This window comes from Parambassis ranga, chromosome 10, assembly GCF_900634625.1.
Source record: "Parambassis ranga chromosome 10, fParRan2.1, whole genome shotgun sequence".
In the NCBI taxonomy this organism is placed as follows: Eukaryota; Metazoa; Chordata; class Actinopteri; family Ambassidae; genus Parambassis; species Parambassis ranga.
Genome location: NC_041031.1, coordinates 19,869,518 through 19,890,450, shown reverse-complemented (window position 1 = coordinate 19,890,450; position 20,933 = coordinate 19,869,518). Strand labels below are relative to the sequence as shown.

At 40.2% G+C, this 20,933-nt stretch overlaps 1 protein-coding gene across 4 annotated transcripts in view; it reads right to left on the bottom strand.

Annotated features, from left to right (window-relative positions):
* The window catches only part of ldb2a (LIM domain binding 2a), a 69,670-nt gene extending 48,984 nt beyond the window's left edge, over nt 1-20,686 (bottom strand). For all 4 annotated transcript variants that reach the window (XM_028416688.1, XM_028416689.1, XM_028416691.1 and 1 more), the window contains exons 1-2: nt 20,432-20,686; nt 2,382-2,484 (exon numbers count right to left, since the gene is read on the bottom strand). In XM_028416688.1, coding sequence (XP_028272489.1) covers nt 2,382-2,484; nt 20,432-20,563 — 235 coding nt within the window. In that variant the 5' untranslated portion in view covers nt 20,564-20,686. The remainder of the gene's footprint in view (nt 1-2,381; nt 2,485-20,431) is intronic.
* Nucleotides 20,687-20,933: the final 247 nt, after the last annotated feature.

Below are 20,933 nucleotides of genomic sequence, written 5' to 3'. Positions count from 1 at the left end.
CTATCGGCACACAAATGCTTGCTATTGTGTAGAAGATTCTTCACATAACGTTTTACATGACTGAACATATGTTACTGGGCAAGCATTGTCACACCTGCCACAAGCTTCTACGCCATTTTTTTTTTTTTTTTTTGCAACTTGGCTTTAAGAGGTTTTACATGAGCAACACTATAAAGTCCTCCTAGCTGCTGAATCACTGTAAGTTCAGTGTTCAGGAGCAGCAGCTAAAACTTAAGATGGTACCAGGCAGTGGACAAGATAGCTAATTGGAGTATATAGGTGACTGTTATACGACACATTATGATGTTATTTTCTGTCACGGTATACAGCTGCCAATGCAAAGCCTCGACTACATCGCTTACAGATTCTTAGTTTGTCTGTTGCTGGGTACATATGATGGTGGTGGATTTTTCCTGGATGATGCGTTTGTGTGTCTGTGTGTGTGCGCGGATGTATGTAAGCACACCTGAATGTGAATTGAGGAAGGCTTGCAACTGACGGTGAGTCATCATCGCCATGGTGTTAAGCCTCCCCGTTCCCGAGGGAACAGGGTTACCGTCTCTACACCACTGGGGATTTTTATTTTTACATTTGAAAAGCAAACCGGGGCCCGGCTCACAACAATCCTCCACTGCCTCTCTCTTCTCCCGCTCTCTCTCTCTCCACCGTCTCCTGATGACTGTGCTGCATCACACACACACACACACACACTAACACACACAACCACAGCGGACACGACACACAAATCTGCTCATTTCAGAGCACCACATCCTTATCTATGTCTGTGTGATATTCAATATGTTTCAGATATCAAAACACAAACCTATGCAGATGAGATGGAGGGGACAATATCAAAAACTCAGTAACGGCTTCTGCTCAGTCATCTTGTGCTGAAAATTACATACTGTAGCCAACAGTCTTGGTGTTTCTTGAGTGCACACTGTTCAGAAACTCAAGCCCACACTAAACAACACACTAAAATGTTGCGTGAAATGTGTGAGTCTTCCAGTAGTAATTTTTACATTGTGTGAGCTAGTATTTCACTTACAAGTGACAATCATAACACTGTCACTCATGTCTTTAAAATCTACTGTATTTGAGTAACAGCGCCTCTTTAATTAGTTTATTATTAACATTAAGTAATACTTCTTAGCTGAAGCTGAACTTATAAAGAAACAGAAACATATGCATACAATTCCAGGAAAAGTATTTCTGTTTGTGTTCAAATTAAACCAAAGTTTAATTAATTAATTAAAGTTAAATTTATCAAATTTGTCAAATACACTTTACTTTCCTTCTGCTAACAGTGTTTTTTCTTCACACTAAGCAGGGCTTAGGCTTCCTGGCTCCAGCTTCATGGTCAACTCACCCTAGCTCTCAGCAAGAAACTGAACATTTGTGTTTAATTTTTCTCTGTAAAATGTCTTTACACAAAAAAGGCATCTATTCCTTACTGTTATGAAACATTTTGACAATTTCTTTTAATGATTTCCTAAATGCTCTTTTAATTTAGAAGCAAATGAGTCTCTTGGATAATGTGAGGATATTAAAAGTTTGTGTTATTAACCAACAGTTTGAATTGTTGCATTTAAAGAAATCATGTTTTATTCTGTAGGTCACATTTTTAAAGTGCAAAATGTTTGTCATATTTCAATAAAGTGCAGACCTTTAGCTTGAGGTTTAAGCTCATTCTGCAGTGTTTTAACATAAAAGACTGACAGTTGAATCCCTTAACATCAACACCTGCGATCTTTTAGGTAAAACGTCCCACTCGGTCATAAAGTACCAACATAGTAATTTTGTATAAAAGCAGATGTTTTGTGCCTCACTACAGGCATACACACAAAAATGTGTATTTTTATAAACTCCCAGGTTTATTTAAAAGTACATGCCACAATAGACGCCTGTGGTGAAATTTTCATAAAGAGGTTACTGGCAGTTATGGGTGAAGTTGCACCAATGTTCGGCAATCACACGCAGAGAAAAACCTATTGTTAGAAGAAGGAGAGATATCAATTTTCTCACTGACAGGGCCCCGGAAAAGCAGAACGCAGGAATGGTTGACTCAGTGGTACAAATCTTACTGGAAAAAAAAAGTCTCACTCGCTTACTCAACAAGTTCACACATTTTTTTTTTTCTGAGAGGTGTTACATAGGCATTTTGGAAAATGCAGAGTGGAAACACCCCATCACTGATATATTTTCATTAGAAATGAAACATTTTTGCAAAAGAATTAAATGACTGTTTCCTAAAACATCCTCAAACTATAAATAAATGAATGTCTGTGTGTTTCACCACAATTAAGATACTAACGCCACACTGCATGTATTAATGAGTTCAGCATTAAAACAATAAGGTGACAGTATAGTTCTGGTCTTACTGTATCTCTTTGGTCCATCTTCGAGGCAGAAGGAGAGTGTGAGAGTGGCATCCTCCTCAAAAAACTCTGTAGCGAAGGCGTCCCACCACAAACTGTCACTTTCCTGCCACAAAAAACATGAACAACGAACGGTCATTACAGCAGGTAAACCACTTTTGCTTAAATAATCAATACTGTTTATCTACTTTTAATAAGTTCATTGATATCTGACATGCTGCATTAACAATGTTTCACTTTGGTATGAAACTTTTTTTTTCTATTATTTAATAACCAAGTGAATTTCCTTCATCCAGGTTTTGCTGTTGTGCTACTGCATTTTTTACATAAATTCAATATTGATTCATTCGGATAAGACAAAGATATTGTGAGCATGCAGGCTTTTTCTATGAGACAAGATAAAAGAGAAAACACTGTTTATTTTTCATATATCAACTCAGGAGTATTCGCTTGAAAATAAACTTTTAACATAAAGGGCTTCTGCTATCAGAATGGCATAAGAAACACATAAAATTACAAATCATAAAATACAAAATTATGAAGTGTTTTAATCGAGGACACCTCATGCTGGCCTACGAATGTGATGTAAAGCCAAAGCCTGGTAACACCCTGTACTCTTCTTAAGCCTGGACTTTGGGAGAGCCCTGCCTGAGGCCCCTACACGTCTGAAATACAAGCGGTCCAACAGCTTCATAATTCACTGCTCTTTCTACCTTTCGCAGCAGGTCAGAATCATGTTAGCTGGTGCCTTTAAATAACAGCAACAACAATACCAACGACAACAATACTTTCTCTGTAGGTTCAGGAGGTGTTTTTTACTTTCATGTATCGATAAAAAAATGACAAATTGTCAAAACATATGCACACTGGATCACAATTTGGAAGGTGTAGTAATAGTAGTACTGCAGGGATGGTAGATGTAGCACTAAGCACTACTGCTACAGTCATGTTGTAGTGTAGCAGTAAGCAACAGAAGCATATATTCATCTTCACCCAGCACGGATGGCGACTGTGAGGAAACAGTCATGTAAATCGCTATGCTCCTGGAATGACTCCTCTAACAGCCGCTTGCCCTTTTCCACCCTCACAAAAAACCCTCATAATGTTGGCGGGAAATCACTATACTCCCGCTGCCCCAGCCCCACTTACCCCAACTTTGAACTGATGCTAATTTCCACTGACACGTTATGACAGATCACCACGTTTCACTCTGCGCCAGGCTGAGAGATGGCAAGCACTTCCCAGATGTTGACAATTAGTGTTGTCACCATCGAGCAGTGTCAAGCCCACTAAGCGGGGACCGGAGCGCCCCGCAGGTCAACGAGTCTCATATACAACGCAGAGAGGAAGACATTTGGTGTTAGAGGATTGGAACCTAACCCTCATAGAGCCAATCAATAGGTGATCATGAGTTAGTGGAAGAGGTCTGTTTAATGTCGAACCAATCAGATGAACTGTGGACCACACACTCAACAAAGACTCCACAATAAGATACATCAAATTTTTACCAAAGACCTGTCACTTAAAGAAAGATCAAATAAAGCTGCATTAAGTTTTCAAACAAATTACAGATATAAAAATAGATTTTCTCCAACATGATGTGTAATTTTACCTTAAGTTAAATAATAGAATCACTGTATTATTGTTAAAAGTTTGGGGAAAAAAAGCTTATAGACAGTAACATAATTATTTATAGACTAATTTTTATAATTAATTTATAGCGCTCCCATTGGGCCAATCAGAGTAATTGTCTACACCCAACTGTAAAGCTGGGAAAAGAAGATGCAAATAATATATCAGCATGGATCCTGAGGACATGTTGTATAGAGGTCTGGGTTTTTTTTTGTTTTTTTACAAGAGGGAGATGTTAGAATAGGTGGTACTACAGAAATAAAACTTCTCTAAAATCTGTATTTGCCCGAACATACTTCATGAAATGGCAAATATGGTGGTCAAACACACATCGCTGACCGGCAGTCCACTGGGAAAAACCTGCATGAGCTGCCATGTGTGTCTGTTTGTGTTTCTCAAGCTGCGATAATCAGCAGGTGTGAACATCCAGTGTGTGTAGTATCATGTGAATACATCTATTACAGAAGGACAGGCAGAGACAAGTGGCACACCAGCACATGACAGACAAAGAGAGAGGGAGAGAGAGAGAGAGGGAGAGGGAGGGAGATGGAGACAGACTTAGCATTCAGACCATCAACCAGGGGGGTCAGGAGGTATTATAATTGTAAAGGTGAACAAGATGACAGCAACAGTCAATTACTAATGACATAACACAGACACAAAAAAATGCTGGATTCACATCAGCCTTCAGGACATAATACTGGTTGTACTGGGTCACATGTTAAATAAGACTTGTTCAATATTTCCGATCTTTCCGATCCTCAAAAGGATAAATAATTAGGAAAAGAAATGTCTGTGACGTTGTTTCCTGAAGCTCACTGTGCGGCTTCTGGCCTGACACCCTGACAGTGTCTGACTCTGCCTAACTTCCAGCTAATCCGCAAATGAGCAAAGAGGTGGAGCATGCACAGAGCCAAAAATCAGGGAGGAGAACCTTCACCATTTTTTTTTTTTACTCTAGTCTCATACATGCACACTGCAAGACTTTAAAATAATGGCACAACATACATTACATTAGGTGCTCCTAATGCACCTAAGGGGTGAAGAAGGGGTGAAGGACGGTGGTGCAACAACTACTTATAAAATTTTTGCAGCCTAGTTCATTAATAGATTCAGGCACGAACAGTCACTTTGTAGTTCATATGTTCTTTATGCTGGTAAACAAGCAATTTTAGGACCCCTTTAAAAACTGAGATGCAACATCTCAAGGGGCTATGCTTCATATTTTATCCATTATCATAATCATATTATCATCATTGGAATAAAACAAGCTCATTTCTCCTCCACTGCAGGAATAGATTTAGGGTGATGGCTAGTAACCTGTGAAAGCACGCACCTGTCACTTAAATCAGCCAACATATCAATATCTTTTCCTATTTTTAATATGTGTCACTCAGTTCCAAACTCAGTCACAAAATAACTTACTGAAACAGCTGTAGTTCAAAGCAAACACTTCTTTCACATAAACAAAGAAGGCATTTTTAAGAAATGGATTAATACCCCCTGAGTGTACTGGTGGGTATGTAAGCAAGCAAGACAGTGTTTGCTGAAGTGACTCACAACAAACTACAGAAGCCTGCATTCATCATAATGAAGGAAATGTCCCCCAGTGTGGCTCATTTATATTACAGCACAACGATGGTCTAACTCTTTTAACTGACGGCTCACAAAAGCTGTGCTGATGAATAAAACACGACGTGTCTGTAGCTCAATAAGCGCACCGATAATCTGACCAAAACACGCCACACTGCTCTCTAAGATCTTGTATTAATCAGTAAGTCACTGCATTTTGAAGCTGGAACCTTTAAGTGTTTGGTAAAAAAATGAGGAAATACTAAAAAAAAGCTGCTAATACTAATTACATTCACACACAAGTGGAGAGAAAGCAAATAATTAAAGGTGATTGCAGATTCTATCAGCAAAAACATGATATATCCCACTTCTTCTAACCAAACACTACTTCATAATAATATGCTGCTCCTTTAATAAAGGTACATTAGGACGGAATTCCACCATGAAGCAAACCTTACCTGACTGACTGACGTTGACTGATAAATAACAAACTCTAAAAACTTCCTGAAGTCACTCAATAACAAACATAACACAAATGGAAACGTTGACAAACCTTGTGTGCCCACCTATCTGCAGCAAAAAAAAAAAAAATATCCGTTGTTTACACACAATTCTGCTTATTTTACTTCCATTTAACTGCGCATGTGCAAAGATGATATGTCGCCTTCAAAATAAAAGCCTCACACAATAAAACTGCATTAAAAAATAAACATCAACAAATAAACATACAAAATATTCCATGCATATAACATAACTATTTGTTTATGCAAAAACTTTTTAGAATTCAGCTTGACAGATGTCTTTTCTTATTAAAATGTAATTTCCTTTCTTAAGACTTATAAATTAAATCTTTTTTCACTCATAATAAAATTCACTCATGACAAAATTAGGCTGCAGGTGGAGGAAAATAAGTGAATTTACTCAAGTGCTGGGTTGAAGTACCATGGCAAGACTCTACTACTACTTATTTTGCTGATTACAAAAACACTTATAAATATGAAGCATTGTTGCACAACCCAACACAATAAAGTATGAAAGATGTGCACATCTTGAGCGTCTGTTGTAAATATTTGCAGTGGAACTGGTAATAAAGTATTTGATAATCTTATCTTCCACCAATGGCTATGGCGCAGAAAATTAAGCAAATTAACTGTTGTTTTTTTTTAAGTTTCATGATGAGAAGAATATCTTAATTTCAGCCAATTACCATTTTTCCAGTGCCGTTGAATGAACAGACTTCATTCTGAGTGACTCTGCTGAACTGTGAACTGCTGCTAAATCAGGATTTTATAAAAAAGCATGATCCCCGTTTTGACATGAACTGCCTGGAATTGGAGTTGAGAGATAAATTTCTCGAGTGCTGCCATCCTGAGGGCTTCCATCAGTCTGTTTTACAGACTCTGGTATTCATTAAGCTTCCTCTTATACTGTTTTAATGAAAAGTGTTTCACTTAAGCTCACCCTGTTTTACAGAATACTGTCTTGCTTAAAATCCCCCTGATTCAGTTTTGCAGAGGAGTGTTAGTTAACCTCTGCTCATTCTGAGTTAAACAGTCTTTCACTCACACTTCTGCTTCCCACAGTTGCAGACTTACTTCTACTTTTATTTTCAAATTATTTCCCTCTGTGCTCCTTCCTCCCTGTTATCAAGATTTTTTTTCCTGAAACCCACCCTTTTTTTACCAAATTATATTTTCTCCTCTAACTCAATCTTGTTCATTTTGGCAGCCGACTGATGTTTGACTCAGGCCTACAACCATCCTAAAAAAAAGAGCATTTATTTCACAAAGAGCAGAGTTGACAGCAGTGTGTCTATTGTCTTGTCTCCATTAGCTCTGTTCAGCCCAGCAGGGTTCAGCCTTAGATGATATGGTTTCATCTGTGTCTCTGTTGAAAAGCTTCCCACCCAGACAACTGAGGAATCTGACAATAACGAGCACATTTCATGCGCTTGAACAGCATTTAGTTTCAGCCTTCACAACAATAAAACAAATGGGACTTGGCAGTTTCATTTCTCTTCTCCAAATCACTTATTTTGTAAAAGAAAATTAAATGTGCATTTAAGTGGTGATGGCTAATAAAGCTAAATGTTTCTCAAAACTTTTCCATTATATCCATGAAAAGTTCTCCTCAGAATCTGTAACCATTAATCCTCCAAAACTGGAGCTTTCGGACGAGTCTTTCCAAACTGTGGAACGTGGCTGGCTGTGCTGCAGACCGGCCAGGTTTGGCCCGGATCTAAAGGCAGAGGAGAAGCTGGATCAGATCCAGACAGGCCGGAGAACAGCTAAAGCCTCGCCAGTGGATACAAGCCATATGAATCCTCTGGCGGAATCCACCACAGAGGAGGCTCAGTGGTGTACAACAAAGAATGTTAGGAGTTTTTCTTTTATTCTGTGATTGGTAGCAGGTTATGAAATTGTAAATGACACGTATTTACTATGGAAAAAAAGAAGTCCGCATGGGTCCATCTGTAGGTTTTATCTCTGCCTGTCTCTCTTCATATCTGCATCCCTGTCGCTGTCGGTCTCCTGTCTCCTCTGAGCCGCTGCTCACTGACAAGACGACGTCCTGCCTTCATTTACGCTCGTGGACTCTCTGACGAACCACGTGGCGTGACAATGTTTGTTGTCAAAAGCTACAAATCAGGCTGACTCCAAAGGACCCGAGGTGAACTGACACAGTCACAGCCGTGAAGGCCGTCAGCCGATAAGGCTCTATTGATTCAAACGGATCGCACCCCATCTGAGGGGGATTTATCAATGTGTCAATTGCCCACTAGCCAACCACAAATCACCAGCACTGGCCTAGCCCCGGGGATTTGCAGGAAATCCAGAGGATTGGAGGGACAGCATAGGGAGGATCCTCAGTAAATAGCAACAGAGCTGAGGGGTTAAGTCCTCGCATGGAGAAATGTCCATACAGGATGGATAGGCAGATGACACAAAGTTTCACTGTCTATAGAAACACTCCACAAAACCTCGGAGTACTGCACAGAGACTCACATACAGCCATGATATGAAAAATGCAGTTTTCCTTTTCTAACAGCCCGTAATGTCTCTATGTTTAACATGAACCATTTTCCCCAGCAAGCTTTTGTTAGTCTGTATTTTCTCGTTGTTGCCTCTAGCCTCTTGTGGCAGTAAAGCCTCCAAGAGTGTAGGCGTGTCTGGAGCCTGACCTTGGAGAATTACCAGTGTCTGAAACCCCATTCAGCTCCTGAATAGCATGAAGCACAGCTGGCCAGTGGGCCAAGAAAGTTTCACTGTTGACAAAGATTCAAGGTGCTTCGGGTTATTGAGGAGCACCACAAGTTAACAAAAACAACTCAGCGCATGTCTGGAGATGAGGCGGCAATTCACTGTACAGCACATCAGCCATAAACATTCAATAAGACTATCCTCATTTCACTCTGAGCCTTCAGTGGAAGAGGAGACATTTTCAGATATAACTCTACATTCTGTCTGAAATGTAAGGATTAATAAAGTTTAGTACATAATTAACTCGTCTAACTTTGGACATTTATTAATTATTATGTCTTATTTTGAACATTGAGTTTTTTTACAGGAACATTTTAGACTGCAATTTGTCTGGAGAGTAGCTATAAATGGAAATACTATCTGTTGTCATAAGAACAACATATTTTTGGCCCATGGCCCCCTCCACTATATTCATTTTTAACCATTCATAGGACAGAATTTGGAGCATCTGCCTTGGATAAAAGGAAGAATTCACTGACTAATTGATCACTGAATTCAGAAGATTGATAATTAATCATCATTGGACAAAGACTTGTAGTCATCTTTCATCACTAAAGTAATTTAAGGGTGCTTAATTATTATTCTTTACTTTAAGTTAAACAAATGTGAAAATTGAGAAACTGAATTTTAAGGTTTTAACAACACAGTCAGATGATTTTTACACGAAATAAATCTGCACAAATCGTGGTCACTGTAAGAAACCTCCCACCACATGCATGCATTTTACTGCAGGTGGTCCTTAGCATGATAAAGTACACAAGACTCTCCCTAAGACTGCATAAACAACCCCACGTTAATCATGTCCCGATGCAGCACACACCAATGTCTGATATCAGTGCAGGTTTACTCTCCTGGGCCTTAAGTACTTTTTTTTATTTTTAATGTATACACAGACTTTACATGTTGCTGCATTTGGCCAGTGTGCAGCCAGCAGCCCAGCATTATGCAAATCAAGAGAAATGAATGCAGTGGGAGAAAAGTCATTGCCCTTGAACAGCCGCTGCACATTCCCCAGGAATGAACTTTCTCCCTGTAAATGAAGTCAGCGAAGAAGTTCCTGTGTTTAATTGCATGTCTGTCAATTTACTCAGGCATTTCACCTGCTCTCCCTCTCTCTCTCTCCCCCTCTTCTTCTTCTTCTTCTCTCTCTCTCCCCCTTTTCTTAGTGTCAGACAACTGATGCACATAAAATTTGTTGAAGGTATAAGGTCAGGGTTAATACACAGAAATCTTTTGTCTGTTATTTTTATGCAGGACAATGCAGCAGCAATAATATCACTGTACTCCTGAAATGTCCTTGTTCAAGTTATACATTGATGGACTGACAATGAATGAGCTACATTTGCAAAACAGAACCACTGTATTGTGCAAGAAACTTACACAAATCCATCCTTCCAGGCTTCAAGCTATGTGCTAGTGTCCAAACCACGAACCCTGTGAGCAGGTACCGACAGTTATTGGACCGTTTTGGATGCTAGCTCTTAAAGATCATGTGCAGCATGATATGTTTCCTTTGCAGTCAATCGCTAACCTGATTGGCTGAAGTTAGCTTGACAGTGACTGAGAGATGGTTCATCCAATCAGCTGTGAAGTATTCTTTTGTGTAATAAACCATCTGGCACATCAGGACATTGGCAAATAATTAGAGATAAAATTATTATACACAGTTTTGATAAAATGATGATGTCATATACAGCCAGCTTTACAACAGCTATATGACTCATCTCCTCATAGGCTACTGACTTATCAATCAACACTGCTAATTTAAAATTTCACTTTAGACTTAAAGATCAAACAAAGCAAAAAAAAAAATACAAATCTCAATCATTAGTCACAGGCCTATGCATAAATATAATAGAAATGTGTGAAGTGAAAACACAATCAGCTTTAAAACTGTCTCAGCTGATTGGAGATGAATCAATATCAGCAGCACAGACACACGAATAAGGCACCGTGTTAAGCGACAACAAACATCAATACAGACAGAAACGCTCAAGCAACAACAACAAGATGCAAAAATGACAGAGCAGGGAAATAAAAAATTATTTAGCACATACCCAAGAGAAATTAAAGTTAAAAGGAGAGTGAGGATGCAGGTTCTGGTTTATAAACACTGACACTATTATGTCTGGATATTTCCCTCTGCTGTGCTAATTAGACCAATAAACAATCAGCACACTTCCCTCACACTGTTCAGCACTGATCAATACTGGATTTCATCAAATCGTGCTCATATTGTTCAGTTTGTTAATACACTCTGTTGTATTGTTGCTTTGAAGGCATCCTCACCTGTTACTCGTTGGACAAATGAGAGGAGAAGACGCCGGTGCTGCACTCTTAACAGCATCTGGCTCTTTACTGTGTCAAACATGAGTTCACGTCATATGTCAAGCATGAACTGTCAATGCACTGTGAATGTGACTGGATTAGAAACAAGTCTGACGTACTGTGCCTGAGAACGTAATCTGGAATAATCCCTCTAACCCAGTATTTTCTGTGTGCCAGCATAAAAATGATGATGAGGAATTTCTTGAAAAATTAAATCGTCTCTTGGGACAAGCAGCGGTCAAGGGGATCCAGCCACAGTGCAACACTCTCAGAGGCGTGTGTTGGGCACACGCTTGACTACAATATTTGAGCAAAAATAATATATATCCAGCTAAATATGCATAAAAGAATAAATGAAAACAGTTGTCAATCCTCTGATTATTCAGAATATTTGAGTTACATTCGTTCTCTCTCTCTCACACACACACACACAAAACTACATCAGAGTCAAACAGCTGATCAGCAAAATGATGAAACAGCCAGAAACCAGCAGAGAGCAGAGTCTGACTCCTGCTGCAACTAACCTGAAGCAAAGCACAGTCTGCCTCCCTGTCGTCACCGTGTACTGCTGAAAGTTCCTGCTAAGTGGCTGAATTATGACACTTTTTCAGAATAAAATTTACAGCAGCAGTTACCCTGACTAGAAGAATTCCAAATCTGATATCTTCCAGAAGATTATAAACCAATTCCTGCAAAATAAATGAGCTTATCATTAGCTTACTTAAGGTTAACATCCCAAACTAAGACAGCATGTGACCATTATGCATTCAGCTAAAACACACTGCTGACATTAGATAAAGAGGAAAAAACCCTTCAAACAAGTCTTGGAAATGGTTTTGCAATTAGAAACAGCTGCACCGTGGTTTATATGTCTGCTAAGAAGAGGTCTCAGCGTCTCACTCTGGCTGTTCTGGATTCAAGATTTCAACCTGTGACCTCTCTGTTTCAGGACGGACTCTAAGCACATCGGACAGAGAGAACAACAGGACATAGACTGACTACAGGCATGTCTGTCTTCTCTGTTATCTGAGCGACAGTGCAGCCTGGAAGGAACCATGGGAAAGAGCCAGGAAAAAGGTGGGACCATTGTCTGAGCATCCTGCTGGATGTGAGCGACGCTTGTGATTTGACCAGAGGTCTTTCTTTTTTTTCTCTCTCTCCTTAAATGATTTTCTGGGAACATCCTCTAAGAACATCACATATATATAGTATGACTGCACGTGATGAGACACATTTTTAATGATGTTATATACCGTAAATTTAAAAACGTGTTACAAACACATCAGGATAATGATGGTTTGAGTTCTTGAGGCAGTTGTTTTGCCTCACAGGAGAGGTTTTCAGAGCTCTGTGTGGAGCCTCAGTTTGGTGTTTTTAGATTTTTTTGGGGGATTTAAAAGTTTGTTGACTGACTGGTTCTGTTAATAGATGTGTGTCTATTTAGCAGTCACTTAGCATGGAAGACCAAACCAGTTTCCAGCAGGACAGACAGTGAATTTACCTGCAGACGGCGGATTACATTTTTGTCTCTATTCAGTGATTTCAGACCAAAGAGCAGCTTTCTAAGGAACAAAAAGATAAACAGACAAAAGGTATTCAGCTCCGACTGCAGTTTTCTGAGGATAAGGTTACTTTTTCCTTTCAAAACTATCAGCCTGTGCGCTCACCTTTTAGCGGCATTATTCTTTAATTTAGCTTTGGGGGGGGGTGGGGATGGGGGCGGCGGGGAGTTAACTAAGGGAAGCAGAAGCTAATGTGATTCAGTCCTTTCAGTGACAGGCAGCATTATGAAAATATAAAATGTTTTTGTTTTTAATGTAAGAGCTTGGAGTCTGTAAAAGCAGATGTGTGTTCATTGTCAATAAGGCTGTGAATCATAATAACAACACATATTAGAGATTTGGTTGATATGGAAATAAATAATAAGGCTATTAATTCAGTTAAGTAAATAACAAATGGTGTGGGACTTATTTAGCTTTGTCTGGTTGGTTGATGTGTGGGAGGAAACATACATGTCACCACTGTTAATCTGACTAAAACGGATGTTTATTTGGTATTTTTTTTGGTGGATAATTAAATGATTAAGACTAAGATTTCCAGCATGCAAAAACATTTAATATGCAAAAATTGTATTTTATAAGAAGAAATAATTGATTTTCAAGTCTATAATGGAAGCTGCTGCTGATGTGGATTGTTTCCCCTGATAGTGGATAAAATCGCCTCGCCTCTGTGTTTTTATTGAGTACTTATCCTTTTTTTAGTGAATTCTCAGTTTTTTTAAGGATAACAGAAGTTTTATGATTTCAAAAATAATTCTGTTTGATGATTTATCAATTACTTTTTTGGTCTTTGTATTATTTTTAACTTTTTGTATTTATTTTGTATTGATAACTATACAAATAAACGGCACAGGAAATCACAGAGATTACAGACGGCAACAAGGGTTGGCATTTTTCTCTAAAAGAAACTTGACCAATTAACCCATGGCCAAAAACTGAGTTTTAACTATTTTCACTTGAACATTTATTTTTTGGCCAATGTTTCCATTTTACTCTTTAAAGGAAAACTTCAGCATTAAAGAAAGAGCAGGGATGATAATAAACAGATTTTAGGGATACCTGTTTGACCTGTAGGCTTCTCACCACTGATAAGTCTTTACTATGAATCTCCAAAGATTCGCACCACTGGCCAAAGCCCCTGTTACACATGCTGATGTGAGGCGGTTGATTGAGACACGTCTCTGGTTGCTCATTGACATGATTTTTCAGAATAAGCTTCAATAATGAGGAAAAACTTTTTGGCTTCAGCTTCTACATGTGCTGCTTTTTCTTAGTCTTTTATGATAATAATTTGAATATCTCTGGATCTCACTTTGGTTATCTTCCACTATTTCCTTAAAAAAATGATGAAATAATCCTGATCTATAATGAAAATAATCATTAATTGCCGTGTGTGAAGTGAAAGCTTGATGTGAGAGCAGATTTCCTCTTAACAGAAATCTCCTGGTGTGATCTCCTGTGTCTCAGTGGCTCATCTTTAATCCCTCTCTGTGAACCTTGCAGCTCAGTGCCAACTTGACCTCTACATCATAAGCCTATTCATGTCAATCTGACACGCCGTTCTGACAGGAACAGATCCACTTTGCTCCTGACAGGAACAAGGCATTTTGCCATAATGAACACTCCAGTTCCTCCAGTTCCACGGTGGAGCCAATGAGTCAGGTCTGTGGGCCCATTTGAATAATGAGAATGAGACTAACTATGTGCAATAGACACAGGAATCCAATGAATGGGCTGCCAATCACTGTTACTGATTGCATGAGGAAGAGTCTGACCATTAGACCCACCGGGAGCAGCAGTGGAGAGGTTTCTAAGCGCAGCCCTGTGGGTATTATCATGGCGCCTCCATTAAAATGCTTTTGTTTTCCTTCCGTTTCACCCTCTGTGTTGTAGTTTTACTTACAGTGTTATTCTGTGTCCCCCGCTCTCTGCCGCTGAATATTAATGTCCTCTATGCTAATGGCCTTACACCAGCTGAGGTCGACCAAGCTCCTCCTCTGAATGTTAATCCGCTCCCTCATTTGCATACGCTTAAGTGTCAAATTCCCCCACAAATCATCGCAGCTGCCTGCGTATGGCGAGGGCCCCATGTCCCAACACCCCCACCACCCCCTCCTCCTTGCTCCGAGCGACAGCACGGAAACACTGCGGTCACACCGTATGCATAGCATCAAATCCACATCAGAGCCTGTTTAGATTGCCAGGTCACAGCAGGTTCACATTGTGTAAAATGAAGGTAATGGGATAGCAGTCAGCCTGGTGCAGAAATACAGCCGGGCAGGTAATAAGTATGAATGGAGCAGGTAATAAGGTTGGGATGGAAACAGACCCCGAGTCATCGCAGGAGCAGGACTGTTATAGCTGCGGCACAGTTATCAGTTCAAAGGTGAGCGCTGATCTCAGACAAACACGCAGCACTGCGCTCGTCGTTAGCTTGATTTCCATGTGCGCCTCTGAGGGCACGCCAGGTGAAAAGGTTGTTACTGACAGGAAACAAAAAACACACAATCATTCCGAGTCTGACCCCAAAAAAAAATGAGAGCGTTTGCTTTGTTAACGAGGCTCGAAGTCACAATATTTACACCTGTTAGAGGGAAGAAATCAACTGAAGGATCCTCAGTGGTTCAGATAAAGCTTATTGATAATCAATTAATCCTGTTCCCAGCTTTTCAGTGCAGATCTATTACTTCTCTTCGTCAAATCGTAGCAGTAGCTAATTTTTTTAATTGTCCCCCCTTAAAAAAAGATGACTTAAAGCTACACAGTGACTGCAAAACCAAAACTATTATGGTCGTTTGAGAGGCTGGATTTAATCAATAGTTGGAGGCTTGACATGATCATCACAATAAGCTGCCAGAATTAATCTAATCTACTGCGATCTCCACAAACAGATTCAGCAGTTTAATTGGCAATCAATTAATTATTTGTCAAGACAAATAGTCCTGCTGTTACCTTCTTTTCTTCAGGAGAGCCTGCTTCGGTGTATTATTTCCTCCCCGGCTTTGACAGGCAGGTGTCATCCTGTCACTGCAAACACTGCTGCAGTGCACAGACTTTGTTGCCATTACGAGCCACAGCTTCACTGTATTTTCTTGCCAGAGTTCTGTAACATTAAACTTTCTGCACAGCAGCTCAACTTTTCCCTCAGACGCCTCTCTCTAATTCTCACTCATGTTTGTACGCTTGCTGTTTTTTCCAGCAACGAGGTTCCACCAGCAGGACTTCTGTTACATGACAGACAGAAATCCTATCTATGCTGCTGTCCACAGTTCTAGCCTGATAATGGCAACAACAAGCACATGTACTGTTATTGCACTGCAGCTGTTTTGTGGTTGTAGTCCAAACATTATTGTCCCTACTAGTCCTTTAGAACATGGAAAATAGAACCTCCACACGATCCATAATAATTATAAAATCAGTGACAGCCCTCCATGTACACTGACAGCCCCAAGACTGAATGATTCTTTTTAATCCCAATCATTTAAGTGATAATTAAATTAATAAAAAAATATGCCAATACAGCTACAGAAGGATTATCCTGGTAAAAATAATTCTGTCTGCACAACAATAACCATATGTACAACAAACCAAAAGGGTAAGAATAATACCGTCTCTCTGTGTAATTATAACAGCTTGCTTCTGCTACAGATGTCACTTGCACTCATACGGACTCCCCCAGAGGTGACTAACTCTCCTCCGAGCCCTCGAGTCCTGCGCCTGCCGGTGTGAGGAGCGGCTGCACCGCCAGCCAAGCAGATTCAAAAGCACACTCATGAATAAGACAAACTGAAGAAGTTCTAACAGAGGACTAACTTCAGCTGAGTTTTCCAAAGGATGGCAGCGGTGGTGGTGGTGGTGGTGGGGATGGTGTCATACTGAGGCTTAGTCAGTACCCCCCCTCCTGATTTAACAAAAAAACAACTATAAATGGCAGGAATGCAAACTACAGTGAGTCATTTTACCTCAACGGTCTGTCAGCGAGGATGATGTTAAGTATGCTCTGAGCTGTTCTTATATTAAACAATAACAGCGACCGCAATGATATTAAGCATCGTCGCTGAGTGATCGTCACAACAAAGGGCCGTTTGCAGGCTTGAAATCATTTTGACTGGATCGAAATCATCAGCCAAACGATGTCACAAAGCAAAACATATGATATTGAACATGTTTTTTCAGGGTGTTCCTTCTTGTATGTTTAAAGGCTCATTATTGTGACTTATACACAGTCACATGATTTCAAACTAATGGCACACCCTGTAACAACTGACCCCAACACACATACTGGCACAATAAAGTAATAAATAAATAAGCAAGGGGTTTTTGATAAGTTCATGGCCCAAATAAAGGACGCTGACTTGTTAAGCTGTTGAGTGATTATCCAGAAAAGTCTGCTGTCAGTAACTTGCATCCATCAGCACTATTATCTGCAGGCTGATCCAAATACAGCTGAAGAGGTGGAGCATGAGTGGAGCTGAGGTGGGAACTACTGACCTGTGATAGCATCAACCTGTGCCCCTAAAACATTTAAATAGGTGAGATATACAAAAAAACGAACCCCCTACAGTTGTTTGAATGGGGAGATGAAAACATGTTTAATCCTGCTGTGAAGCTGGACATGTTTACATGGAGGTCTATGTGGATTCACTCACTTTTGGTGCTTCTGTATTGGCTCCATTTCGCAGCCCTTGAGGTCACTGCTCGATGTGAACTCATCTACCCTGATGAAGAGGCGGCTCAGTGGTTACTAATTTGGAAGTGAGGATAACACTGTTGTGGTCAAAGATGACCACATAAGAGTGTAAATATAAGAGGTGACATTAGGCCATGAACTTATCAATCACTTGTGTGTTCTACATCGTTTCAAACATGGCTCATGTAAGATATAAATCTGAAATATTCTTTTAACCACTGTCATGTTGCACTGGTGGCAAAGGTACAGGTTACCATGGCACTTATTCTTTATAGTTTTTAATGAAGAGAATGGCACAAAAATAGCATTGCAACAATGCTGAAATGTATTCCTTATATGTGTAAATATGTGTCAGTAAATTAAATTCTGATTTTAATATTTTACAGATAGAGCAGTGATGTTAGTGGGATTCTAAATGTGGAAAAAAACACAGGGGTTAATAATGCTGTACGTTTTCCAAACATAATTATGATGAAGCATCAGCTTTTAAACTGGATGTAGGATGTGGATCAGCTGCTAGCAGCAGAACCTTAATGACACATTCAACTTTACAGCAGGACACATCAGCTGGTTTCTTTTAATGGAATCCAGATTTGTTTTAAAAGAAACATCCCAAACGTCCTGTTTTGTAACAACATCAGACTGACCCCGTGCTGATATTAACAATGCCCCTCTTTCTTAAATGTGTGCTGACTTTTTAAAGTCAATGTTTAAGGAGACGGACTGACCGGCAGCAGGATAACCTGTCAAGCATGGTCATCATCGTTAAGGTCATCTCACCGTGCTTACCAGGAAGTAAGCGGCCTGAGTAAGTCTGCTTTACGAGGAACATGTCATTTCTCTGCGCACTGTCCTTTCTGTAGCTCAGTGAAGACACACACAGACTCTGCACATGCTACACATGCAGCTCTGTTACTTCACCACACACACACGGTTGTTGTTCTTTCATAAAATGATTCATGGCTGCTACAGTTTTGCATTCATGAGGATAATTACTATACAGTATAATTTTGTTAAAAGCCTGATCTGAGCTGTATGGCACATCTGCATGCAAACAAATTGCAAAACTCGCGGCATTTATTTCCCCGCTATAAGACACTACTTCGTCCTCATTATATTCACCACCTGCATTTTAATCAAACAATAACCACATCGCTAAAAAGAAGATGTATGATACAATCTCACCGCTGACGACCAGACGAGAAAGAAGAAGATGAAGAGGAGAATGAAGATGATATTAACACCAGCGGGAACAAAACACTAATTATATTATTATGCAATTATATAATTTAGTCTGAGGAGATGAAGGTAATGGATTAAATTGCTATGTGTCTATATAATGTGTGTGTTCATATCATGCTGCTCATCTATGTATATTGTCAGTAAGTAGCAAGTTTGTCTGAGTTCACATCTTGTGTGTGAGACTGTGTGTGTGTGTGTTTGTGTGCGCACAGTGATTGCACTTGGTGTCTGACTGTGTGTGTAAGTGTGTGTGTGTGTGGTACAGGAGTTGAGGTCCACTGGGGCTTGGACCACTCCATATGAATAATGCATCAGGCCGGGCCGTTGCATCTCAGCAACATTGCCTTGGTCTGCTTAAAGTTGCAAGTTCCTCTTTAGGAAAGTCAGCATCATTGTGTGTGCTGCTGCTGCAGAAACTCAGCTGGAGTCTGCCTTTAAAAAAAATTTGCAAAATAACTGCAAAAAAATATCCATAGGAAATCATTACACTGGCATGTTCCTGAGGGTTTAAAGCATCAAATACCAACAAGAAGTTAAAACATTTTTTGGCTAAATCAATCAATTATGAAGTAAATAATGTCAAATTGTTCCTTCTAAAATGTGAATATTTTTAGTTTTTCTTATTAGGATGTGACAGTTAACTTATATCATCTGGTTCTGACAGGTAAGACAAAGAAATCTATTTTTAAGAGGTGACTGTGTGACTGCTCTGTGAACTTGTGATTTTGCTCTCTTTCAATCAATCCATCAACTGAGGAATATTGGTAGCTTAATCCATAACAATTATCCTCAGCTGCAAGTTCAAAAAGTCCAAAGCTAAGCTGCTGCTAAAATCTGCTTTTTTTTATTTATTATTTATTTATTTTTTGTTACAGTAAAAAAAAAAAAAGCAAAAAGCTTCATGATGAGGTGAACTTAACATATTGGATGAATTTTCTATCTCCAGATTTACACGTCCATAAACAGATGTACAATCCCACAGTGGGAACACCCAGGGTTCAGTGTGACACACACACACACACACTCAGCGCCCAATGAGTTGACATGAAATGAACTCAGCTCATGCAATCATCACTCTGTGATCAGGATGACTTTCATTGAGAAATATTCGGGCACTGTGATGAAGCGTGGGTGGATGCACTCTGAAACTTTACATTTTTGATGATGATTGTTTGACTTTCTGATGCAACAAACTACAAATATGTAAATATATATATATATATATATATATGTAAATGTATGCAAATTAAATAAATGCTAAGAAGCTACTTTTCCTTCAGTCTTTCTTCTTCCAGAGTTGTTGTGACTCACTTCCTTGTGATGTCCTGTCTAGTTTACCTGCTTGCTTGATTTTAATTCTGACATTCCTGCTCCAGGTGCCTCTCTGAGGTGACACATGCATTTTCAGCAGGTTAATTGGCCACGTGAAAGAACCTCCTACCACCAAAAGCTGCGCTTTCCAACTTGAAATGCAAACTGAGGACTTGACAACACAACAAATGACTTCAGATGCAGATTCCCTCCCTCGGAGCGTACGCTACACACCGGAGCCTGTTCACTTTCACCTCAGGAATGTTTGGCACTTTGGCATCACATCCACATCTCCTGACTGACGGACCTCCGTGGCTCTTCATTTTCTCCAGCCCCTTGCATCCCATCCCTCCTCTCCCGCCTGCCGCTAACCCTTCCTCCTCCTCCTCCTCCTCCTCCTCCTACCGGTACCTCAACCTAAGTGGGACCGTGTGGTTGTGGTGTCCGGTCGGCTCTCACCTCTGTGCGCGTCTGCAGCCGCTTGTTCATCTCGTAGATCCGATACTCGGGCTGGACCATATACGGCGAGTGTCTCCTGTAGAAGGGTCCGAACGGAGAAGAGTAGAACGGGTCGTGGGTTGGGTTGGACATGGTGGCTCCTGGCGAGGCGCACGGCGCGATTTCAACATCCAGCGGGCACAGCAGCGCACATGGGGAGTGCGATGCTTTCCGAAGACCCCCAGTTGGAAGCAGCCGCTGTCGAGGCTGAGCTGCACTCTGCAAGTTGGCCTGCCTAGTTCGCTGCTATAGCGTGGTGCTGGAGGAGGGAGGGAGGGAGGGAGGAAGGAGAGGGGAGGGAAGGGGAGGGGGAGGAACGGTGGATAGGAGGGGGGACAGAATTGAAAGGGGAGGAGGGAAGTCGTTTCCTGTTCTCTCAAGACCCACACTCAGTTTTGCACTCTTGCAAAGTTCAAGATTTCTGCTTATGTGTGTGTGTCTGTGTGTTTGTGTGTGTGTGTTT